The sequence below is a fragment of the Xiphophorus maculatus genome, chromosome 10, assembly GCF_002775205.1.
Source record: "Xiphophorus maculatus strain JP 163 A chromosome 10, X_maculatus-5.0-male, whole genome shotgun sequence".
In the NCBI taxonomy this organism is placed as follows: domain Eukaryota; kingdom Metazoa; phylum Chordata; class Actinopteri; order Cyprinodontiformes; family Poeciliidae; genus Xiphophorus; species Xiphophorus maculatus.
In genome coordinates, this window is record NC_036452.1 from 16,681,465 (window position 1) to 16,707,976 (window position 26,512).

General features: G+C 42.0%; 1 protein-coding gene across 1 annotated transcript; it reads right to left on the bottom strand.

The window, feature by feature from the left end:
- Positions 1 to 929: 929 nt before the first annotated feature.
- On the bottom strand, positions 930 to 26,483 carry htra1 (HtrA serine peptidase 1). Its single transcript, XM_005805358.3, has 10 exons — positions 25,873 to 26,483; positions 19,583 to 19,682; positions 19,234 to 19,348; positions 18,866 to 18,955; positions 5,696 to 5,890; positions 5,487 to 5,519; positions 4,569 to 4,683; positions 3,211 to 3,268; positions 2,324 to 2,419; positions 930 to 1,540 (listed from the first exon to the last, which is right to left on the bottom strand). Exons 1-10 carry the CDS (start codon positions 26,330 to 26,332, stop codon positions 1,372 to 1,374), a joined length of 1,431 nt encoding a protein of 476 aa, XP_005805415.1. The 5' UTR covers positions 26,333 to 26,483; the 3' UTR covers positions 930 to 1,371.
- Positions 26,484 to 26,512: the final 29 nt, after the last annotated feature.

The window sequence follows — 26,512 nt, forward strand, 5'->3', positions numbered from 1 at the left end:
CGTGATTACATTTATGGAAAACTGAGTTCAGTTTCATTGGCCACACTCGGGCCTGATTACATCTGGACCTATAAAATTAAAAAAACACTTAAACTTAACCTGTCTGACAACAGGAAAATATGAAAAAAACAATACATCATCAATCTAAAGAAATTCAAGAACAGATTACATTTTCTATTAATCTGGAAAAAGCAGTTTTGGGACTTTGTGGAGCAAAAATAAGAGCTGCTATTGAGAGATTGATAAAATATAGAGCAGTGAAAGAAAGAGAACAGGGAAAATGGCATCACTAGAGTTCCAGGGCCAAAACTGCTGCTGATCAAACAGAAAATCCATCCATCCATTTTCTGTACACCCTGGACAGGTCGCCAGTCAGAGACAGGGCAACACAGAGACAGACAGGACAAACAACCAGACACACACACTCACACCTAGGGAGAATTTTAGAGAGACCAATTAACCTAACAGTCATGTTTTTGGACTGTGAAGCCAGAGTGCCCGGAGAGAACCCACGCATGCACAGGGAGAACATGCAAACTCCATGCAGAAATACCCCGGGCCGGGAATCGAACCCAGGACCTTCTTGCTGCAAGGCAACAGTGCTACCAACTCTTTGGGGCACTGTCCAGCCCCAAATGGAAAAAATCATTTAGCCAAATAATAAAAAAGAAATCAATAATTTACAAGGCCTTTGAGGACATATTCTGTGGCTTGATTCTGTGGCTTAATTTGGAAATTTGAGGCAAATTTCCAAATTAGATGTCACAGAATAAGAATGCAAATTATTCGCCTACATTTTGTAACATCTCTCTTACTAAATGTTCAGCGATTGTGAAAACCAGCTATCTGCTAGGAACCAGCTAAATCTATACTCTGCATTTTTACACACCTTTACCAGCAAATTGCTGAAATCAGAATGCTGCGAGAACTTTTTTTTCTCTCAAAAATAATTTTATTCTCCTTTTTGACAACATTGTCATCAAACACAAAGAGAAAACACTTTAACAAAATATTCCCTCGTGAACATGAATATGCAGTACATGGTGAACTACGATGATCTGCAGTAACCTCTCTGTACAACAGGTGTTAGGCTATAGAAGATGAGAGACGACGGAAGGTAAATGGAGATTAGTAAAAGGGCTAACATGACATTGTGAAGCTTCAGTCTGAGGAGTAATGAGCCTCTCAGAGTGGGAGAAGGGATTTAGAGAAAAAAGGGAAGTTCTACAGCCGCAGCCTCACACACACCCTCCAATGGATGCTCGTTTCATTCAAAGTGTTCATGATTGGCCGAGAAGCTCTGAGAGCCAGCTCACGATTGGTTGACTGCTTCAGCTCTCATGCTGATTGGCTGCTCTGCTAACTGAGAGGTCAAGGGTCAATCTCCTCGGGGATGATGGTTAGGATGACGTCCTCGTTTCCCCGCCTCACCACCGTCCGCAGCTTGTCGTCCCGCTTTATGGCGTTGCTGACATCGGTGGCCGAGGTGACGGGATCCCCGTTGATGCTGATGATGACGTCCGTCTCCTTCAGGCCAGCTCTGCCTCAGAGAAATCACATGTTGCAATGAAACAGACGATCTTCTTTGCCTCAACCTGATTGGTTCAAACCAAATATGCACACTATACACAAAGGCAGAGGAAGCTAGATGAGAAGGATTCAATTCAATTCTCATTTACACTGTACAACAATCCAGAAAAATGGATTTAGATTTGAGTCAGCAGTCAGAGACCCCCAAGTCTGTTGATGTTTTAAATCCAATCATAGCACATAAACTGAACTAAAACAAGATTTCAGCAGAATATAGATCAAAAATAAATCTTCAGTACTGGTATTAAGAGAGCTAAATGTTGCTTTTGATACTCTTAACCTCACTATTCTACTAGATGTGCTCAGACAAATTGGAATTTCTAAAACTGTCCTAAAAGGCTCTACTCATGTCTTAGTCAGAGAGAATCCTGTCTCTGCATGAGAAATATGTACATTTACTGCTTTCACTGCTATCTCAAAAAACCTTTATTTGACATTTCAACTCAACAGGATTATTTACAAGAAAAACTCAAGTATGAAATGATGAAAGTTTCAGCAGGACTACAAAATAAACACTGAATGACCAGAAATCAAACATCCTTGGCTGTCGTCTTAGTTGGAAGACTGCAGCTTGGTTTCATCTGGTTGCTCAGATATTTCTCTGAACACCAAATATTTTTCCCACCCACTTTTTATAATGTCTGGCAGCAACCGAGGGGAGAACTGCGCAACTTGGTCTTAGAACCCGACGAAAACATCTTTAAAGTTTCTCCTGAGAAAATGGAGCACTCACGCCTCAGCTGGAGTTCGGCTGATGACTTCGATGACGTACGCCCCTGAAGTGACGTCGGGGAAGTCCGAATGCCTCTCCTTCAGCTCCTTTGCCAGCCTGAGTGCAAAAAAAAAAAAAAAATGGTGAAAACCTTCAAAACACGTCAACCAAGGGGATTTCATGATACTCAATTGGGTGATGTCTGATTCTAAAACATTAAGTAGCAGTAAGAGGTTTAAAACTCTGCAAAACATTAAATAAAATTTTTTTATTATTGTGGCATTTCCTTCGTCAATAACTGTGAATTTGAATGCCTTCAACATGTCACGATTGTGTTGCTACTTCTGTTGAAGAAGTGAATCTGTAATTAACCTGACTTTTCCAGTTTTTGTTTGTTAATAAAGGCTTTCCAGCACTCTGCTCTGTGTTGTGAATGAAGTACATTGAAGGTTTTGGCTCAAATATGACAAAAGGGGAAGAATGTGATACAAATGCTTTTCAAGGCCATACCAATTATGTGAAACAGGCAGTTAAGCTTCAATTCATCTTTTGGGATCTTTACATTTAAATATCCATCACAAACTGAGGCAGATTCTGGCTGTTTCTCTGATCTGGAGCAGGTCTTCCTCCTCCTCACTGGCTGCTCTCCTGTCCCTCTATCCCTGCCTGTTTACAGCTCAGAATTGGCAGCAGGTAGCTAACGCTGAACTAAAACATTTTCAGTCTGCTAATCCTTGTTAGCTGGAAAACCCTGGACTGCCCTCGGCTCACCATGTCAAGCATTAGAGGCAACAGAAATCCGGGTACGTGTTTGTAACTGTGGAAACCAATGCTTAGCAATCAAGACGTTTCTTTTATTGATCCATGTATCGGAATGAAATGTGATGCAGTCTGGAACAGAAACTTACGACGGAGTGAGACTCATCATTCTGACACCGATGTATTTCTTCTTTGGTAATGTTTTCCCTGTGGAAAACAACAACAAAAAAAGTCGCTGTAAGGAGATGTTTTTAAAAACCTCTATTGGAAGTCTGCAAGCGTTAAATATACTGTTAAAGTTTTAGAGGATCATGCTAAACACAAGTTACACAAAATGACTTAATACAAAGAGCTTTAATGCTTGGAATAAATACATTTCACTGAAAATGATGACTTTTATTGCTGCAGCCAACTGGTCCCAATCACAACTGGCTATACACACAGCTGGGTCAACTCTTTTTAACCTCCTATCATGACAGAGTTTTGGACTATTTGCTTTTATTTACGTCATAGCTGCTTGGCTTGTAGAGGGTCCTGCACTGTTCTGTGTTAACGTCAGGACAAAGGCAACCCGATCCAGTGAAAGTTGCGTTGCTATGTGGGATGCGCTTGGTCTGATTTATTATTTGAGTTCTCCTGAAGAACAAAGAAAAGTGCTGATTATGAACTGCAGAAAGGTGAAATTCAGTTTTGTTTTGTTTTTTAATTCCAGGCCTGTCTAATAGAGTGATATACAAAGAGAGAATACAAAGTGGTATTTTTTTAAAGACATCCTGTTTTAGAAGGTCAAAGGTGACTCACAGCTTACTAAAATCCACCCAGCAAGACGGAACCACATGCCAAGAGTCCTGAGTCAGTCTTATTGAGAAGTAAATGCAGTAGCAGCAGAGAAACGTCTCCATGTTTGTTCTGTATCTACAATAAAACCCAGTGAGTAGATTTCTTTTCATTTAGTCAAGTGTTTGTAGCATTACGTTTTAAAATTAATTGTTAAATGTAGCTGAAACAAAACAAGTTAGTTTCTGTAGGTGGTGTTAAAGCTACAAAAGAGATTTTTTTCAGCTAAAGGAGGAAGAATAATATGTTATCTGAGAATTTAAAATGGCAACCCTACGAGTGGACATCATGGGTTTTTTTTCGACGTCTTGTTATTTGACTCTACATTTTCTTTAATCATTCCATAAAATTGTTTTCTTTGTGATAGAGTGACTTTTTCACCAACAATCCAGCGCATGATTCAATACAAATTCAAATAAAATCAAGACCTTGGGTCACTTAGGTTCATTATTGGCAACACCTTTTGGGAATAAAACAAAATTGTTTCTCTTCCGTGGTTACAGCTGAACAAGCTGCATATTTCAGGGAAACAGTAATCTGCGACTCATAAAGTAAAACCGAAAACTCCAGAAAAACTGTTGCGATTTATAACTGTGTGATTAAATTATCAGCACAGGATCCATTTGTTGCGGGTCGTCCGCGCGAGCAGACGGCAGACAGAGTGGCGAACCTTTGGCCTGCCGGTCGTGTGACTCTGCCAGGAACTGTCTGATCTTGTCTGATGGGATGGCGAAGGAGATCCCGGCAGTGACCTTCAGAGTGTTGATGCCAATCACCTCCCCGTCCTGCAGGGAGAAACAACAGGCTCGCATCAGTTCACAAGCATTTCAAGTAACATGGCTGAAAATCAGAGTCAGCTGTGGGCTTGACGTCGCCTGCCAAGCGTTACCTAAACCGATTATTTTCCTTCGACTAATGAGAACTTAGCGATGCTCGATGTTTGTTTGCACGACGTGGCGTCTGACATCTGTTAAGTAATATCTTGGATGAGGTCAAGTCGTATAAAAAGTTCTGTTTTTGTTTTACAGATTTCATAAGGCCGATCAGAAAGAAAACAAAAAAGGCTTTATGGGACCGGTCCATGTTTATTAGAGGAGTGGAATCCATTGTGTTAAAATATTAAAGTCCGCACAGCCGAAGTGGAAAAGTCATTAAAATCAAAGCTTGAATGTATGATACGTGAATCAGAATCCAGTGCAAACAATTTCCCGCTCCATATGTGCGACGCTGGGAGAAACAAAATTCCTAACCCATGCATCAACATTCAGTCGTTTGTTGGTAAATCCTGCAAAAATCACACAAAAACACGATGAAGTCTGTGGTTGTGACCTGGCAAAATGTGAGGTATTCAGGCGATACAGGCGTTTTCCTAAACACCGCTGTTGTGTCTGCTAAGGAGGAAAGAAACCGTGTTGTTGAGTGAGATGTGAGTCATTTAAGTTGGAACAATAGCAACAAACATGTTGATTGGCGTCTCCACATATTTTCTCCACAAGCAGACTGAGAATATGTCTCGGATAATGGGACCAACATACATGTTCAACATTTACATATTGAACAAAATGCACACAAGAAATTTCGAACTTACCAGATTGACCAATGGCCCTCCTGAGTTTCCGTACTGCAAGAAAACAAACAAGATGAAACTTTCATTCCCTGAGTTCACATTCATTATAACAGCAGCTGCTGCTTATAGGCGACAAAAAGCGGAATAAGAGGATTAAGCAGATCAAACTTGCAAACAGCTTAGAGAGTTTTCACTTATTTTAAGCCTCACTCTCCTGTGCGACCACTCACGTTGATAATGGCGTCCGTCTGGATGTAATCCATGTCTGAATTGCGGAGGCCCAGCTCCTTGCCCCCTCTCTGGGTGGTGCTGACGATCCCGGTGGTGACGGTGTTCTGCAGGGAGAACGGGCTGCCAATGGCGACCACAAACTCTCCGGGGCGGAGGTCCGCAGAGCGACCAAGGAGCAGCACGGGCAGCTTCGTCTGCACAGGATGGACAAGGCGGAGAAAATGGTGAAAAACAAACAAGATCAAAGCTTTCTCTTATCGGCCAGGCTCAAAAGTGAGACACGTTGGCGGATTTTGTTTTATCTGGTTGACCTTTTGAAATTGTCTTTAAGTCATTGTAGATTCTGGTTAGCTTCATGTTCGTACATCACAAACAGCATTGTTAGCTCAAAACGGTTTATTTTATAAGGGCGACACATTTTCTCAGTATTTCAATGCATTTTTTGCAGAACTTCTCAAACTTCACCTCTGGAAGCTGCTGCTGCTGAGAATACGTCAGTTTTCTAAACGATCAAGAAAGCCAAGCTGAGAGTGTAGCAAGCTCCAGAATCACCTTCTCCTCAGACTGAATAACAAATCCCCCCCCCCCAGTATAGCAGAGAAAAGTGTAAAAAAAAAAAAAAAAAGTAAAAAAACAATGCAGCCCTCACCACAAACTTCCCTTTTTTTGGCAGTAAAGTCCAGAACTGGCCTGAATATGCTTGTAAGAATTAAAGACAATTACTCAACCAACAGCTTTAGAGCCAAAACTCATGTTTAGAACACTAATTGTTCTACACGAAGCATGGAATACTGTAGCAAAGGACAGCACAGACAGAGATCCCCTCTAGTGGTCACTGCACACAAAGCAGCACACCAACCACACAAGCCATGCCTTATTTTTCTTACTGCCATGTGAGAGACAGATGTAGCAAGTCAGCTCGCCCGCTGGTCGAGCCTCTAAATCACCACAACCGATGACATGCACGGGGAGGGGAAAACGGGAGGAGCTGGGTCAGATTCTCGGAATGATCCAAACGTCCTGGAATCCAAGAAGTACAACCCAGCAGAGAAGATACGAATCTCCAGAGAAACTCGCCTGTAACTCTGCAGGACATAATGATCTAGGATACAGCAGTTCAAGCTTTACAGAGTCTGGGAACAACGATGATGATCATAATGATGATGATGATGCGCTGCTCTGACATCAACTGCTCTCTGTTTTGCCCTGGAGCGATCAACGAAAAAGAAAGAGCTGCAAAGTGGAAGTTCACCAACATGTCTTCTATAAAAATCTAAAAAAAAGGGCTTTAAATTTTTCAGCAAAAATGCAAACTGGCCACCGACTAACTTTACCGGCTAGCTGTGGCGAAGATGTGGGGTGTTCAAGAGTTCATGACTGTAAAGACAAGAGACTGCCAAGAACGACAAGCCAAAACAAGCCTCGTCAGAGGGTGGGTGTCATGGTGTGGGATGGAGAGAGGAGCTCCGTCATCAGGGAGGGGTTCTCCACTTCACCGACGGCTGGTCACAGGCCCGACCCAGTTAAAGTTGGGTGGTAAAGCTGGCTCATCGTTGGCTTAAAAAGGCTTCCAGTAAAACAGAAGGAAGTTCAACTTATTTTTACCGATTTCCTGTAACATCTGGATGTCCGAAAGTGGAACACCGAGAATACAGGAACAACTGATGAGCATAAACGATGCGCCGGATACGGGGAAAAAAAAAATGCAACATGCAGTGTATTTAGAGACATGCAGGTGAAACTTGTGGGGTTTTTCCTCATCAGGTCTAACCAAACGTTTGGGAATTAGGATGTTTTCCCAGGAATGTTGACCTAGTTTTCCCCACTAAATCAGCCATTTCCTTCTTTTTGAACAGTAAATTGTGGTGTTTTATGAGATTCGTTATGGTTTTGTTGCTCTGTCGGCCTTAACAGAAAAGAAAAGAAAAAAAGAAGCTTTGCCAAAAAGAGAAGTTATTCCCTCCAGTGCAGCCATTACAACATAAGGGAGAGACTTTCAGGTAATTGGGACAAATTGCTTAAATGAGAGGTCAAACCGGGGTTCGGCAGGAGATCCTCTTTTATTATTTAGATGTTTGTCTGGCTGTGGCTTTGTCTGCATTTCTGACTAATTTCCTCACTGACATTAGCATTTCCATTCGTCTGTGCGCTCTTGTTACATTAAACCTGAATGCTTCTGCTCTCACTTAAAATTACCACAAAACATCAGCAGCCCCGGCAACGTTCTCCTGTTAAAAGAGACTTTGGTGCCAGTTTTGCCTCAAAGTGAGCAGTGACACTACTGGTGTCATTTCCCCTCCTCCATTTTAGATCCAACACATCATTTTTAAAATAATTCTAAAAAGCATGAATGCAGTTTTTATTTAACCTTTGATGTTTTTGATCAAATTGTGTAATTATTCCGATGAGCTGAGTTGGAACCGTCAGTGACCTGCTGAGGATTTGATATGCACGTGTTGGGGAGGTTTTTGATTGGTCTAGGGCAGGGGTGTCAAACTCATTTTCATTTTGGGCCGTATCAAAAACCTGCATGTTCTTAAAGGGCCAGAATGTATAAAACCCACTAAGCTGTTAAAATATCAATGAATGGCTGTTTGTGTCAGTTTCTTAAAATTAAATATTGAACATCTTTTCACACTGACCAGTCCATCCAGGATTTTGTGAATGTTTGTGGTTTATTTTTTTGCTAATATATGATGCTAAATGTAACTTTTATTACTCACCATATCGGTCATGGACTATAGCTCGACATCAAGTCAGGTTGAGGCATCAGTCACTGAAACCCAATGTTTTCAGACAATGTTAAGAATGTTCTGTAAAAATCAGGAAAAGAAATGTGGGGAGCTGTTGATTTTGTATGAATTTAGGCAGATTTGTGAAAAACTGGAGGGACTACTTGACACCTGAAAAGGGCCACATAAAAAGCTATGGTGGGCCGGATTTGGCCCCCGGGCCTTGAGTTTGACACATGTGGTCTAGGATGTAAATATTATTGGTTCACTCTTTCAGTAAGTCTTTGAAATTTGAGAGAAAGGGTGCACTGTAAAAAAACAAAAACAAAAATGTCTCTAATTTACGTTACAATTCTGGCAGCCACAGCTGCTGCTGTTTTACCATAAATTAGAGACTTTTTTTTTTTTTACAGTGTGGTCTTGTACTGTAGATAAAAGATGCCTAACTCATTCATTCTGGTCAGTTACTTGCATGATAGCAAAAATAAAATAAAATCTCCAATTTGATCAAACTCTGCTCTGTCATGTTTGCTCCTGCTTTCCCTTTCGAGTTTTTTCGTCTGCTTCGTCTTTTCTCTGAGACCATTTAGATGTTTTCACTGCTAGTTTTTGAATAGTTTTCATTAAGCTGAGGTCGATATTTCTCAGACATCCGGCTCAAAGGAAATTTCACCACCTTAGCTGCATATGTGGCTATTTTACTAAATCAAACTAAACCAGGTAAGATTACACTTAGATTGTTCATTTCTGCAAAATGTACTGAGTTTCATAGCGACAGCAGCCGGCTGGACGGACTTTCTACATCAGAATTCCAACTTCATTTCTTCTGATTTTTCCAGCGTGAAACAAAAAAAGTCTGTCCTTCCAGTCCAAATGGGTTACAGTTATCATTTTGTACGACCAAAATTAATTTCTGTGATTGCCAGCATGCCATGGCTTATTATTACAGTTTGATTTATGATATTTTTCCTGTGATTCCAACTACATCAACTAGTAATTGTTGGTTTTTAGTGTCCCAGTTGTGCTGTAATTTACCAGTCTTCCACCTCTTCTTCAGTGCTGAAATTGGCCACTAGAACTACAGATTTCCACGCTTCCCGGCTCATTTTGTCCACCTGTCACCTCAGGTGACACTTGCACTTTGCCTGCAGCTGCAGAGCTCTGGAGGTCGGCCAGGCCTTCGTGACACCTGTGCTGTCCCACTGACCTATTGCAGGCGCAGACGGGATGCGAGGCAGAAAAACAGAGACAGATGTCGGAGCCCGACTTTCATCAGCTCCACTCTTCCCCAAGCATAACAACCGTCTGTTTGTCTCCATTTGGTTTGGCTGCTGCACACCCATGCGCCGCCCGTTTCCTCTGTTAAATAACAAGCCTTCAGGCGAGTTACTCAACACACACCTCTGACCTATTTTCTTGTGTTTAGTAAGAAGGGTCGAGGTGTGGATGAGGGCATCGAGAGGAGATCGTCCTCCACTCTGGTCTTGTCTCATAAAAGTCAGTCTGCTAAGTTTAAATCTCGGTGCAAGACAGGATAACAGAAAAAGTGACAACATAGGCCTTCAGCCGCAAAGGGAGACAGAGAGAGCGACTTAGGTGGAGTTAAGTGGAGTGGACTGCTATGAGGGAAACAGATGCACGCTGATGTGACAGACGTAAACATGTTTTCCATCTGAGGGCTTCTGGGTAGTGATGAAGATGTTTCCAGAGAACCGTAGACTGACACGCAGGAGAAGGAAAAGTATGTCTGAATCCACAGGTATGCTCAAAGCACAGGCCGTCGCCCGTCACTGCAGATTGCGCGTATCGATGTGTGGTGGGAGAAAGTTTGCGTCCTGAGGTCCCGATGAGTTACGACACGCGAAAAAGCAAATTAAACCGCGGAGCCTGAAGCAGAAAAGGTGTGCAGCTGCTGTTCTCTAGACCAGAAAAGTGACAGGAAATTATGCATATTTTTAAGTTTTCTTGGAAAAACTCTGAAGTATTTTTTTTTTTTTGTTATGTTTGCTTTTTGTGGATGTTTTCAAGGTAAATTAGCTTAATCGCTATAAGCTTCAACAGCACTTTATATATGAAAAAAGCATCGTGTTCTCCTGTTTCTACTCAGGCGTCTATCCACCAGGAATTCATTTTTACAAAAGACATTTTCGTTTTATAACAAACATTTAAATATACAGTATATACATATATATATATATATATATATATATATATATATATATATATATATATATATATATTCATGCCACACATTTTAGAAACATCCATGCTGACTGATTCAGTTCCCTGTGCTAAAAACAGATGTAAACATTTGTAAAAGATCAAGGATTAATTTGTTCAGACCTCATTTAGCAGGGAATTGCAGCTAGTTTAAGAGTTTGAGTGCACTGAAGAATCAGATTCTGATGTGACTTCTCGTAAACAGCAGAGTAAGCTCCAGCTAAAACATTGTTAAAGTCAGAAGTTACTGCTGGGTAAATTTAACCAAATAAGCAGCTTTTTAAGAGTAATTCTGGAAGACAACATTTGCGGGTGGAAACTACTGAGCGAATTCCTTTTTGAAACTCTGAGCTATAAAAAGAGAAAGTCTTTATTTGGCCCATTTGACGTAAATATGACAGATAATGACTCCTTGTCAAACCAACATATTCCTAAGCAAGCGGTTGCTGAAAGGTAACATTAAGCAGATAAAAGGAAATGGGAGCTTCAGCCTGCATTTCTTCAGGAAGAAATGCAGCTAATGCTAAATGTTGAGATAAACATGTCATCCCCTCTAAACCTGCATTTTCCCGTTCCAAAAAAAAAAGATTAATAATCAAAATATTACTTTCATGCAGGCATGAATGCATGGCATTGTTAGCACTAGATCTTTTAAGTCCTTTAAGCGCGTCACTGGATCAGACTTGTTTCTTGAGCACATTGTGCAAAAGGATTGATTGGACTGGGATCTGGGAATTTTAGAAATGTGGTCAACACTTGTTGGACTTGTTAAAACGTTTCGGAGTTAATGCCCTCTGAGCTTTGTGTCAGAGGGCATTAACGTCATTAACGTGCTAATAGAGGTCACAGCTAACAGGAGATACCGTTTCCTTTCAAGGGTAATCACCGTCTGTATCGATGCTAAGCTAGGCGGCTCATGATGAAGTAAAATCCACATGAATGACAGGACACAAAGTCTCACAGCAGAACATTGCTCAACCCATCAAACTGCAACACCGACTAAAACTAACCATCCAAGTAACAAAAGAAAACATGATTTTTAAGCCACTTCTGTTGCTCCTTTGTCCCATTCTGAGGCTAATTTGCTAATTTGTGAAGAAAATTTGCATGATTACTCCAAAGGGAAAACCAATTACATTCTGTCTCCAATTAAACCCCTCCCCCCCACAAACTACGACCTACATCTCTTCAAAGCATAAACACAGTGAGTTCTGGTTCTGGATGGGTTCAGAAGATGATTTGCTTCATTATCTGAAATGAGAAGCTGCTCTCCAGGCCCAGACTGATCCATAAACACAACGCAGACCTTCTAACGTTCTCATGCCACCCTGCAGACGTCCACCCACCAGGAAAATGGGTTTCTACTCGGAAATTATAAAGGAGCTGCTGAGTAATCACTTCCAGACACCAACAGAGCAGCGTGGCATGAAGAGACCAAATGCAAAACGCTAAGAATAGGTCAAACATAATTTGTTTTACTTTTCTGCTTGCCTCTATATTCGCTGCTGAGTGACACTTATTTAGTAGAAATGTTAAGAAACTGTTTTTGTGGATTTTCGTGCTCGTTGTTGATCAAAATCGTTCATGAAAGTAATAGAGCTGATCGAATCACAAACAAATAAATCAGAATCCTTATGTTAGTATATATACATTTAATTTTGGATTAACATCAGAGCAATCGATCTATAGTTGTTTTTTTTTATAAAACTCAAAGCACCAGACGCTTTTTATGAGCCCTTAATTTTTGCATAAAGCCTTCCATGAAGTTTTCAGGCTTTAAGGTTTTAACTCAGATTTGACAAAAGCTGCTCTTTTCATTTGAGATCACGCAAGTCTTCAACAGAGCTCAGTTTCTCTGATTCCTTAGAGTCAGAGAAACTGAGCTCTGATTTTTACTTTGTTTTTTTATTTTTTTTATTTTCAGTTTTTAAATTTCAATTTTAAAGAAAAAAAAAATAATTATAATAAAAAAAGACATAAATTAATATTGGGAAATTATTTTTTTCTCTTGCGACATCAAGACAAAAAACTCTTGCTTTACGTTTATTGACCTGATTCCAAAGTAAAAGATTTAGATTTCAGCAAAAACACTATACATAATAATAACAATAAGATCTTAGGTGGCTGCTGAGTGCAGCACCTCATCCTGAAATGTGGCAAAGGACAATTTCCCATTTTCCAGAAGGAAAAGCAAAGTCACAGCAGTGGCTGGACTTCCTGTCTAGTTACTGGTAATGCGCACGCTGCCTCTCACAGCTCAGCCTGCGGCCTCGCTGCTGCTTACGTTGCTTTCAACCATTTTGTGCCTCCAGGTGGTGCGTTGTAAAGAGCAGAGCGATTTCCAACAACGCTGTAAAACCCCAGCAGCGCCCGAGAGAGACGCGGCGCACAGATTCTGTTTCAGGGGCTTTTTGACTGTAACACAGAAAACCCTGAACGGTCTGTCAGTGCTCCACGGCTGACTCGTTTAAATCACGGAGGGCTCATCAGAACCCACAGGGATGAAAAACTGTCTTCTTTCCTGTAGAAGGGAGGATGACCTGACGCAGAAAGCAGTGCTGATTGTTTCCTCCCATGCCTGCTCTTTGCACTAATGCGTTTTGCAGCATCTGTTTTCATCGTGGATGCGGGAACTTAAGAGCGAAAGAGTCATTCTGTCCCCAGAGTGCAGTGTAGATACCAACAGTTTATTAGAAGCTTTCTTCCTCTGTTTCCACTTTTTCCTCTCCTAGAAGAAGTGTGGCGTTCCACAGACTTTATTTACAGTCATAACATTGTTTTGTTCTCCTAAACTTATCAATAACTCTTGAATTCCTCTCATGGAATTTTTATTTTTATTTTTCATAATCATTTGGTTTCACAAACATAGTAGAGATTTACCTCTCTGACAGGATCGGTTTCTGAACCGAAACACAAGTCGACGGACGGTCTGGCTGTTTTTTTTTTCTCTCTCCCTCGCATCTCTTCATCGTTAATCGCAGAGATCAGGTGCCGCTGATGCTCAGACGTCTAGGCCTGCCGGAGCCGAACCGATGAGAAATTTCCACACGTTGTCACGGAACACGATCGCGGCTCGATCGAGGCGGAATACCGCCGCGAGGCCCCTCTAAAGATCGAGATTAAAAAACACGCCCAAGAGGAGCTCCTGTCTGTACAGGCTCCAGGGGGAAAAGACGCCTCAGATGCTGCAGCTGGAGACTTAAACACACCACTGTCACGATTTAAATTTCCTTTTTGTTTCTCTCCACTGAACTAAATTTCTTTGCATGCCTCCGACGCTATCTGCAGCCAAGCACAGTTCTATGCAAGAAGAAGAAGTTTGTGTCAAGACCACCTATGATGCGCTAAAAAAGTCAAATGTGTTCCTCTCTAAGCATAACTTAGCTTACAGATGAGCTCACGAGTTATGTGAGCTGGATCCATAGCCATGGATTCCAGCCACCCGGGCCACAGACTGTTTGTGCCGCTGCCATCAGGCAAGCGGTACAGGAATATATGGACTACAACAAATAGACTGAGAAACAGTTTCTTCCCCACAGCCGTCAGAGCCATTACTCCCTGCCGTCCCCCCCTCCCACACATATCATAACCTCGCAGTCACACATACATATCCCCCACCCCCACACAGCCATATTGTTCTGCACTTTGCACTGTCACATTATCTGTACTTTGCCATAATTGGACCTGCTGCTACTTCTCTGGTGTGGTTGAGTGCCTTTAGTTAATTTAGTTGTATATATTGTTATTATTATTATTGTGTGTTTGCTTATTTATACTGTATATATTTGACCTTTTACACGGGAGCTGCAATGGAAATTTCGTTGAATTCTGTTCAATGACAATAAATGCTATCTATCTATCTATCTATCTATCTATCTATAAAATATATCTTCCCAGAGCAGCAGAACAAGTTTGTTATTAGGAAAGGAGAAGCTGGAGCAGATGAGCGACAGAGAGAATTAAACTTCTTTCTATCAGCGTAAAGCCCAGGCTTTTCTGTCCTGAACCTGCAGCCACACGCCTGACAGCGTCACCTGCACTCGGCTCCTCGCAGCTGCAGTTGCGCTCTGGAGCCTCCTGCACGCCAAGCTGCAGAATGTCCACACTTTTCAGAGAGGCCGTCTCAAAGGAACAGAAGGATTAAAGAGAACTTCGCCACTAACAAGCCATGCACCGCAACACCGCCACAACCCGCTCTTTCCCTGTGATCATAACTTGATGCATATTGTCGAAAGCGGCGGATAAACCCAAACTTTCTGAGGTCGGACCGAAAAACGGTGCACAATAGACTAACCGTGCAGCAAGCAGCAAAAGAATAAAACTAAGATGAGACGTTTGAGAGTTTTAGTTTAGTTTCAGTTCTTTGGTTTTGAAGCAATTAGCAACAAGGCCTTGTGACTAAGATCATTTGTACCCAGTTTCAAATGTTGGATCGAGTCTTCAGCAGACAACACGTTCAGTTAAATCAAGCACTAAAACGTTTAAGTGTGCTCCAATGTATGCTTAAAATCTACTTGTTTTAGTTCTACGGGGCTGGAAAACTTCTTCTTCCAGTGCATATCAAGACTTTTTATACAGAAATAAAACTCCTACTTCACGTTTCAACATTTTAATCCACTAAGATAATTAACCTAGTAAATCCTAACAAAAAAAAGTTCATTCGTATTTATATAAGAAGTTCTGTGCAAACACTAAGAAAAAAAGATGTTTAGGCAAAGCAAATGTTTTTAATTTGAAAAGGCAGCAGGAGAAACCTTTAGAGATTTAACCTATAAAGATAAATCTCACTGTCATCTGTATGAGGATGAGTGGAAGCAGGGAGAACGATAGTGGGCCGAGTATAGAACCCTGTGGGATCTTTAAGGTGAAAAGTGGTAAGGAGAACACAGCCACAGGTGAAGAGAGAAAAATGATATTAACCAATACAGACCAGTCACTGTGCAGGAGCAGCACTCATATTGAGAAACAAGCACATTGTGGGCAAGTGTTTAAATATGACTTCATAATTAAAAAGCCAAATAGAGAAATAACGCCAAGAGAAATGGCGCAAAGTTTTTCAGGCGTTGCCTCAGTTTACAAACGTAATAATCCACTGATTCTGAACTATTTCTAGACAGATGGACGCCAAACATATAAATAAAAAAATCTACTTTTCTCTGCGTGAAAGGTTTTATACACAAGTAACTCTTATCTAACCATCTAGCATGTTTCCTACTATAGATGTTCTGTAAAATGAAAAATACGCAGAAGTTGGAGTTCCTTTCCTTCGTTTGCTTTCTATACATCCTCCTACGTCATGCGATATCACAAATTTAAAAAATAATTATGTAGTTAGAGTTTTGAAGTAAAGAATGGGACAGTAATAAATGGGAAGATCTATGTGCATTCTTAGTGTTTCAGGCAACCATGTACCATATTGCAATGACAGATTAAACGGCTGTAAATAGACAAAAATGCTGATGTATATGACGTATATGAACAGCACAAGTTCTGCATCATTTAAAATCGGCAGAGAGAATTGGTGCCACTCCCTTCGAAGAGCCCTCCCTTCGTAGCAACCATAGCAACATATGTATTAATTTAAGAATATGAAGTGTTTAAAGTTAAATAATGTGTATTTCTACTGCAAAGCAAGAGTAGAGAGAAGTCACAGGCTCTGCTTCGTCTACAATTACACTTATATTGAAGAAATGCAGAGTAAGACGTTTTCTCTTATCTGCAGTTGGGTGATTTGTTGCCAAAGAGACAAAAAGAGACAAAATTGTGTCCAATTTCTGGTGTCACATTGGTTCTTGTATTATTTTTCTCTTTTGAATAAACAGATGTTTATCTGACCTACATATTGCAGAGTGCAAACTGTGGACCTGAGTAAAGGCCAAAGTAGCACTAACAGCCCAGCTTGTAAAGTTCCTAACAGCCTGCGCAGCACGCTGACTCCCTGAGAAGATGCCCTCCCCTCACTGAACTCGAGGCTGAGTTTCTAAGGAGCAAAAAATAAAGTGAATAAATTTCCGTTTTGTGAAATGATTGCATTTGTGACGCATCTCAGTCATTCCTCAAATGTCCTGTTTGACATAATCTACTCCAGTCACATATTTAAATGTCACAAACGGTTAAATTTTTTCCCCCTCAGACCTGCAGAGTTCAGACTTAACTCTGATGTTACAAATTTACCCTTCAGTTGTCTTTAAACGGTCATGAAATTTGACTTTTTTTTTTGAAAACACACCAATTCAGAGTTGCATAATACGCTCGGTCTGCTTTCATAAGCGCAGCTGGACTTCATTTCCTCTAATTTACTGCCTGTTTGCTCCCCTGAAAGGACTAGAGAAGAAGTGAAAAACATGGATTGAACTGTCTGAACTGAAGTCCAATAGTGGATATAAAAACGTCACAAATCAAGAAATACTTTTGATTTATGAAAACTGGCCAATAAACCAAAGAGGAGCTTAAAGAGCACAAACAGGAAGCAGAAACTCTCGAGTGCCCAGAAATGTAACAAAAGTTGATTTTGTTTTTTTTTAACCGTATAAATGCTGTGTTGAGGCAAAAACAATGTGCTGTGAAAAACGAAAGCCAAATTTAAAACACATAAACACCGTTCTCGGTCCCTGCTGACCTACTCCATCTGTTGACACTTTAGTGAGTCATGACATTTTTTTCCCTGAGACGCCTCGCCTCAAAAAAAAAAAAGAAATCCCACCGGGTTAAAATTAAAACCAGACTTCGCTCTCAGGAAATCTTAATGAAAACCACACAAATACTGTAAACACCCGAGGAAGAATGGATTGTTTTGTAAAACAGAAACAGAACAAGAAGATGGAAGAAGTAGGAAGTTAGAACATAAGAGGCTGGCTCATATTTAAATAAGATATAAATTTAAATATAAAATAACAAAGCTTTAGGGATATGTAGTAACTGCCAGACAAATTAATCAAAATCTTTCAGCTAAATTGTCTTGGTTTATTAGTTAAGGAAATAAATTGTTCAGGAAACTGTATCTTTTTCTTAGGCACCATCAGACAGATAATAAAACCGAAGATTGAATTTAAGAAAAAAAAAAACCCAACTCATTATGATAAAATCAACTGGATACCCTGGTTCCTACACAGAAATGTTATTCCCAAAACAGAAAAGTTGAAATGTCATTTTAGAAGACCTACACAAGCTTTTTTTTTTTTTGGAGCAAGTTCCAGAGTGAAAATGTTGACCTTGTGTATTCATGTGGACAGAGAAAACACCTCTTTTGTGCAAACGCTGACATCTTATCTCAGGTTTTCAATCTGACCTATAATCCCAAACGCATCACATGCGCCATATGTTGCAGCTAAAATGGCGGATTGCACATTCGTCTTATAATTTGCTTCATAATGCTGAAATGACACGGATGAAGGATCTTGATTTCGCCGCCACTCAACACAAAAGACGCCACTTGATCTTCGCCACGCTTGTCTTCTTGTTGGGTTCACTACTAACCTCGTGTGGACGCTGTAGGCACATGTCCAATACGCCATGCTTAGCGCCACTTACAGGCCTGGAGGAGTAAAATAAAAAAAATAAAAAAAACAACGTTTTGGGCGAAAACATTTCTGGTATTTTTGAAACCAGGAATCCATTTTTTTTGGAGAAAACGCTCTAATGTGTAAGCTGTGCCACAAAAAGATGTTATAGAAATTAAAGTTGACCTGCTCTAATTTCATAATCATTTGTAGAGGGAGTCACAGCTTATAGACGAGGTTGTTGGGAGGAGTTGATTTAACCCTCTATGGCATGGCGTTGCCCTCAGGCAACAAACCACATAGCTGTACCTCACATTGCTCCTTTATTTTATTTTTTGGGGGGCATGAATTTTGACATATTTTTGTCCAAAAAATAGTTCTTTTATGAATATAGTTTTTGTTTGATTTGTATTTCATTTCTCATAATCAGTGTAGACAATCTTGGTGTTCTAGACCAATGTTACCCTGAGGCAACAAACCCAAATCTGGTTCCAGGAGGTGTCAGAGTCCGATTTTATGATTGACATGTAATTAGGGACCACCAAGCTCCCAAAGAATGCAGGAAAATATTTCTTCCCCACAAAAATAAAAAGTCATGCCATAGAGGGTTAAATGAAATGAAACCAAAACGGATCAACTCAGTTGTGAGATCGTAAACGTGAAGACAAACAGAAGACACTCAGTCCATTTGTTTCCTCTCTAGCCCTCTGTTGCTCACCGGTACGTCGATCTTGATGAGGGCGATGTCGGCCTTCTCGTCGATGTCTTTGATCTTAGCGTCATAGGTGGCGCCGCTCTTCAGCTCCACCTGCAGGGCATGGAGAAAAGTTCGCCTGACCCTCACCAAAATAAAAAGATTTAAGCAGTCACAAAACAACTTGAAGAAATAAAAACTACAGCACAAGAAAATCTAACATTTTACAGAAAACAAATAGCAGAATATTCACTGTTCTGTAGTGGGACTGGATGGATGGGACAACTTCTTTGAAATGTACAAGTCATGAGTAAAGTCAAAGTGTTTCATAAATGCTAAAGACGTAATTCATATATTGAAAAGTTCAAATGTATCCCGGGAGCTTTACACACCTTTACTCTGTGCTTATTGGCGACCACGTGGGCGTTGGTGACGATCAGCCCGTCTTCAGAAACAACGAAACCAGAGCCGCTGGCGACTGCCACCTCCCTCTTAGAAAATATCATCCTAACGGGGAAATCATTCAAAACGACATTTCACACCTACAGGTAAACCCGGTTAATACTAGGACTTTCAAGAGAATTCATAACTTTAAAAGATGATTTATTTTTTTAAAAAACAGATTTTGTCATTAATGAATTACAAAGAGCTGCGAAAATATCTTCACCCGAAGCCGCTGAGGACTTACGTGGCAACATTTGGAAATGTAATGTAGCTGCGGGAACATTTTGTTGTTCTTACTTGCGGAAGAGTTCAATATGAACGACAGCGGGAGCGATTTTCTCCACCACGTCGGCGATGAAGTTGTATTTGTACCTCAGACTGTCGAGGTTCAGCTGACCTGAAAAGGGGAGAGATAAACAGTATCAGTGCGTGGCATCATGGCCAATCAGAAGGATCTCTGTGTTTGAGATGAGAGGCGATAACTCTGCTTTTGGGTTGCCAGGTTGGACGTGTGAACACGCGTTAACCTGGGGGTTTGGATCGCGGCGAACAAATGTAAACGGCAGACAAAGAGTTTGTATCTGATGTAGATGTGGACGCGAATCCCAGAGAGCTTTTCCTCCCGATCCTTATAAAACAAAGGAAGAAATTCAGAGCATCAAAAGACATGGAGAGATTGCAGACAAAGAAGAACTGCTGCTGCTGTGTCACGCATTGTTGTTCCTGTTTGACCCCAGAAGTAGATTTGTAAGAGATCCGCTTCTCAGATCGATGCTGCGGGAAGGTTTCCCCTTCCCAGTTGGATCCCACGTTACGAGCAATTAAACACATCCTCCTTTCTGTGTCGTAAACATCGAACTTAGAAACAGTAATTGCAAGCAGCCTGAACGCATTTCACAAATAATAAGCAAACAAAACTTTACGAAACAGCTTTTACCATCGTTTCTGCTGCGCACTCGTTTTTTATTTGTTCGGGTTGTTTTTTGTTTTTTTCATTACAAAAAACAGGAAGGTTTATTGCAAAATTGCTCAATTGTGACTTTAAATGTAATCCGATTTCACTTCAACAAAGAGTGTACTCCTAAACTCTCTCTATGTTAAGTGTTGGACATGTGCAAATACCTAAAACATAATCCCTGAGTTTACCAATGAAGTAATGTCAAATTCTTGAGGGCGTCAGTGCTTGAGAAGCACTGGAAACATTTTTTTTTTAAATCAGTGGCTGAAATGAGATAATGTTAAATTTAAAAAAAATGAACTGCTGTCGTGTCCATAGGCTGCCCACTGAAGGGAAAAATGGTTGACCCAGTCCTTGGACCTTCCTACCATTTCAGGCTGCTTTTAATATAAGTAACAGAAATGTTTTTAAAGTGAGGATGATTTTATTCTTTCCATGTCAGTCATCCGTTATCATAGTGGCTGGTGAGACATTTAAGATGCTCCGATTATCTAGATGTGATGCCTTCGTGGCATCGATTGTTCGTCAAATGAACGGATCAAGAATTATTTTGATGGCAGAAAATCTAACGATCTAAAAATTGGACAAGCTGAGAAAACCTGATCAGTGCCATCAGATATGAGGTCCATCAAGCTGAACTCATGGGGACGGTTAAATGTTTCAAGCGATTTGTTCTTAATAGACGAATGTTTTTATCAACCCTCTGATGCCACACAATAAATGTGACCTTAACTGGACAAGACAAGACAAAAGTCCTCAGCGAGGACATTGTCTCTGCTCTTTCCCTCACGGTCGTAAGTCGGCAGGATCTCGCCGAGGGACAAGTTGGCCAATGCCCTGCAAATATTTCGTCTGTTTTCAGATCTTATCACAGGAAAAGCTCTCGGCTCCGTCGTCTTGGCGACCGCTTGGTTTCATTTCAAAGGCCATGAGCCTTGGGCAGCATCGTTGCTCCGTGCGACTCTTTCTTTCCTGTTTCCCGGATCTGAGAAAATGCAAGTTTGCAGGGATGCGCTTGTTTTAAAGCTCTGCGTTGTTAGAAAGAGTTGAATCTCAACTCTCGGCGTGGCTCTGATTTGCTGAACCGTTTCCCCAAAACATTCAGAAACGTTGGCGAAACGAGAAGAAAGATGATTGAAGTCAGGAACGCAGAGGGCAGGAGATGAGGCGTGACGCTTGGGATTTTGGTCAAAAGGGTGAAATCTTTGTAAGGTACGTTTTAACCAGAGGCTGCAGTGAGTCCAGATTTAATGTGAGCACCTGGAGCTGACAGCTCGCAAACAAATACAAACTGAAGAGTCGACCTCCAGAACCGCGGTCCGCGGCGTTCTCTCCAGCCGAGCGTCTGGAAGAAACCTGCCAGTGTTATAGGCCGGACGCTCGCTCGCAGGATTAATGCTTTGCCAGCTGATGCAGCTTTGAAAGTTGAAGTGAAATCAAAGGAGTCATTTGGACAAAAACAGCCAGCTAGGCTGTTGGTGTTGGTAACAGCTCAGCGCGCTGGGAGGTCAGGAAAAGCCTCTGACCGAGCAAATAAAAGTGCCTCAGATGGCAAGATCAGGTGTCCCTGAATGCAGCACAGGGGGAGGCTTAAAGCGTCACATTCCGCAACGTCAAACAATGAACTATTTTCACCGAACAATGCTCTGTTTTCCAGTGGATCACTTTGGAAAAGAATCCCCGTGGCTCCTGAACGAGCTGAGTCGCCGCGCAAACGTTTGTTTCTCGAGTCCAAACAGCCGACAGGTCTGCACACGGAGATGAGGCGGGAGGGAGTACAAAGCCAACGTTTTGATCTCCAGATCTGGGTGAAACCAATGTCTGACCTAAATCTGTCTCTGTTTAAGGAGTTACACAACCCAGTGAAGAGGTGAATCACCGGCGTCTCACCGACACCGTCCAGATTTCCGTCCCGAGCCGTAAATCAGAAACGACTGCTTTGGATTAGGAACGGAGTCAAGGAATGGCGATTAAATGTGGTTTGTGGATGAACGGATTACTGACTGCCAGAGCAGGACGGGGAGGAGAGGATGCACCACGAGGCTTTGGATTCTCGGGAGGAGAGGGAGAAAGTGGAGCCCGACTTTGACCTTGTTTGACTCTAAGAATCTCTCTGCCTCAGCAGATTTGGTGTGTTCACAGCTGCGGCGTCTCTGGGACGTGTGCGTCCTTCATGACTCGGAGCTCTGTGCGCGTTCAGCCGCACAGGGGCAGGCACTCGGGGCGTCCTGGATTTATTTCAACACATTATGACCCTGTTAAGATAACATAGAGGGGTGTGTTTGAGAGGGAGTTAACTGGAAAACAGCCCCTTTTTAGAGTTTGCTGCAGTTTTACGGCTCTGCTCAGGAGATGGAGGACGGCCAAAGACACGGGGAGAGGAAGAAAGTGTAACGCCGGTGAAACGCAGAACCATCTCACTAAAACTCAGCAGTAGAGAGGCGAAACTGCCTCAAGGTTATTCATGAAATTGCAGGTGAATAAACCAGAAATCTCCAACATGTTGTGTTGCAGGAGTATTCATTAGACGTGTTTCCACTGAGCATATAATGGCGCAAGCTGGAAATGAAGCCTAGGCGCAAATTCAAACTGGAAGATTCTTTAACCCCACCTGCATCATCCAATCGGCGCGTCCCGCTCATCGCCGCCGACCTATCAACGCTGGACCAAGCCACGTCACGTCCAATCACCAACCAAGGCCCAGTTGATGAGGACTGGGCCTCCATCCATGGCATCTTCCGCTTTCCAGCTGCGCTCAACCCTCCTCCACCCCTTCTCCACCTCCACTCTTTAAGCTGGCATCCTTCACCGACCTCCACCACCAGTGTCGGGTCCCGGGGCCCGAGCGCCAAAGAACTTTAAATTCATGCATGTCAATAAACCTTTTTAATCGCTGTGTTTTCGGTCTGAGTCTCTCCAGATTAAATGGACGAAAAACAAACTTGCTTAATGGAAACAGGCCAGCTTCAAAGAAACTACACGGTTTTCCATAAAAAGTCGCTGCGCCAGGATGAGCGGGAAGTCACATGAGTCACAAGACCAACAACCGATTGTTACTACTGTCGGAAAAGACAAAGAAAACAACAGGAAGTGGTAGGCGGAGCGTGTTTTTTAAATGCCCTATCACGTCAAAAAAAAAAAAAAAAACTATTCCCGTTTGCCTTTAATCGTAACGCCACGAAATAATTTCCCTGCTGGGATGAATAAAATTATATTCTATTAGCAGAAGATTTATAATGTTTTGCGCACATTTATGACCTCCTACTTTATTTTTAAATCATGGCAGTAGCTGGGATTGATTGTGACAGACTAACACAAAGTAGTGGGTATAAAAAAAAGGAGAAAAAGAAAAACTCCACGTCATTTTAATTGTTTTAAACAGATGAATTTGTTACATCTCCCTTTGCTGCGATTGAAAGCCGTAAATCCTGCAACTGAGGTCTGACGCATAAAAACATTTCATTGTCAGCCACTGACTCCCCTGCAGCTCTGGCTGTGTGTTCGGGGCTGTCATCCTGCTGCTGTCGTTGTTGCGCAGCTTTCCTGCTCAAGAATAGCGTCCCCACAGCACGATGCTGCCACCGCCAGAGGGTTAATGAATGCAACGTTTCATTTGGGTCAGATGTGAGCAGAGCACATTCTTCCACGCGCTGGCTGTGGAAGAATGTGCTCAGCCAGCAGAAATTGTGGTCAATTGTGGACACAACAAAAATTGGCCACAAAGTTGCCAAACGCAGAAAAACGGACTATGTTACTGCTTTCTTTTCTTCTGGTCTTCTTCATCTAAAGGTCAGATATGTGGAGAACACAATCTACGGCTGTGCTGCCAACAGATTGTTTAAGCCGAGCTGTGTTTCTGCTGAAATGCATAAGTCGTGAGTCACACATTTCTGCAGCTTCCAGCTGGTTCACACTCCAAGGTCGGGATTTGGTTTCATAACTTCAAACGTCTCCACAACTTTTATTCCCCCTCCTAACCTGTCTGCTCTGGTTTTTGCCCCACCTGGTCGTTCACTAGAGTCGGAAAGCAGAACATTTGCATGAGGTTGGCTTACACTCAGACGGACTGCTAATACATTGGGTGACTTCTGAAGGCAGGCTGGCAGCTTTTTCTTTTCTTTTTTTTTATCTCGAGCGTTAGAGTAAAGGGGGGTTAAAACGAAAGCATGCAACGCATTACTGATTTGCGACAGTGTATTGAAACCCGCGCATCGCTTCATTCCACGTCTTGGTGATAAGATGCACTTGACACTTGTGGCCAAATGTGAAAAGGAGTGTGTAAACTTTTGTAGCAGCAGTTACAGAAAATTAACTTCACTTTCTGTTAACAAGTAGCTTTTCTGTTGAGTTACCCCCGTTTCTCCTTTCCACCTCTAGATGGCACAATAAAACATGTGCAGACGCGCCAATCGATCAGTTTATATAATTAAGGTCCCATACGGACATATTTCATCTATTATCTAAATGATTACATGGATATGACCTTCTTGCATAAGCATAATGAAAGCATGAGGACACAGGAGGGAATGATGCTCAGGGAGGTGTTTGAGTTCTGGACTAGTTGGTAGAAGAACAGAAAATCAATGTTCTGCAGCAAACTGTGCCAGAAAGGGGGGGAAAAAAAGAGTCAGGAATAATTTTTAAAAATAAGGGGGAATTGAGAAGGGAGGTTGAAATGTTGGCAGTGAAAATGTCCTGTTGAAGACCAAAAAGACAACAATAATTAACTATGAACTGGCCAAACATTTAGCTTTAACTGTTAATATCCTTTTAAATTTGAAAACCTGAGTTTCTGTGTCACTTGGTTGTTTTCTTTAATAGAATAGAGGGTGAAAACACGAGAGCGCTCACTGAAACTTAAAAAAAAATCTAATTAAATTATAACATACCATCCTGTTGTACCCCTGAAGCTACAATGACCTGGAGTTTAATTTAAATCAGATTAATGAATTAGGACACTAGATTTATGAAAACAGACTTCAGCAGCGAACACTTTCACTCGGCGGTTCTCTTCCCTTTAAGCTTACTTTCCTCTTGGTTGATCCTTTTCTGTCCCTTTTCTTTTTGCTTTCTAGCACAACTGGTGAACCAACAACTAATGAACAAGGATTATCTGACAGAATGTGGCTGACATGACAAGTTCAGATTGTGGATTGGGTTAAAGCCCTCGTGTAATGTACCGTATATTATTTGTCCAGTAATTGACAAAAACCCTTCTGGTCCCCAACAAAAAAAGGAAGAAAAAGAAAAAAAAAACGGGGGTTTAAAATGATCTAATATCACTTGCTTTACTTTTTGGTCTTCAAGTAAACAATGAATTAAATTTGTTTCAAAGAAAAAAGGTGGTTATTCACTGAACATAGTTCATTTGTGCCTACAGGTTCAAGCAGAAGTAATAATAAAATGTGTTTTAAATGAGGATTGTTTATGTTATTTACCATTACTTACTCACATAAGCTTTAATATGTGAATGCAAGTGTGTACAACTTGTGTAAATATCACATGTTCTCTTTGAGCTCTTTACAGTTGCAAAGTTTGCTCTTACTTCTGGACCCTAATTGTCATCCATTTCCCTTAGATGTAATCTGACCGTGCACGCGCGCGCACACGCACGCATACATGCGCTCACCCTTCCCGCAGGCTCCTCTCTGGATGAAAATGACCGGCGGCTGCTGCAGCTTCGTGGCCCGGTTGCTGACGCGCTTCAGCTCGCAGATGTTCCGGTAGGACACGCCGTCGCTGCCGCACACCGGCTCGGCGCTGCTGCACACGCACACGCCGGACTTGCCCCTCCGCCTCACGGTGGCGGACACCTCCACGCCGTCGGTCACCGTGCACTCCATGCCCTCTGCGCAGTCCTGGTCGCCGGGGCCGCCGCACTGCTCGCCTTCGCCGGACGCGCACACCGGGCAGCAGTTGCAGCTGTCCAGCACGTCGCCGGCCAGGCAGTCCGCGGGGATCTGCGGGCACTGGGACTTGTCGCATCTCTCCGGACAGTCGATGGCGAAGCGCTTGGCGACGCGCGCCTCGGACAGCAGGCAGGAGGAGGCGAGCACCGCCGTTACGCACGAAAGAAACAGAAGCTGCATGACCGGGACTGTCGGAACAGGAACCAAGAGACTCAGAGAAGAAGGCTGCAGTCAGTGCCTAATAAGTTTTATGTGACTGAGCTGAACGGAGCTCACTGCACCTTCACCTGCAGGACAAACAGACGCAGTGGGAAACTTTCACCGGCTGCTCCTGTATATACAAGCGGCGGGATAAAACCT

Coding starts and splice junctions, on each gene's coding strand:
- htra1 (XM_005805358.3), bottom strand. CDS start 26,332: ATGCAGCTTCTGTTTCTTTCGTGCGTAACGGCGGTGCTCGCCTCCTCC. Junction 18,956..19,233: donor CCAATAAGCACAGAGTAAAG/GTGTGTAAAGCT, acceptor CATGCCCTGCAG/GTGGAGCTGAAGAGCGGCGC. Junction 4,684..5,486: donor GAGGGCCATTGGTCAATCTG/GTAAGTTCGAAA, acceptor TTCTCCCTGCAG/GACGGGGAGGTGATTGGCAT.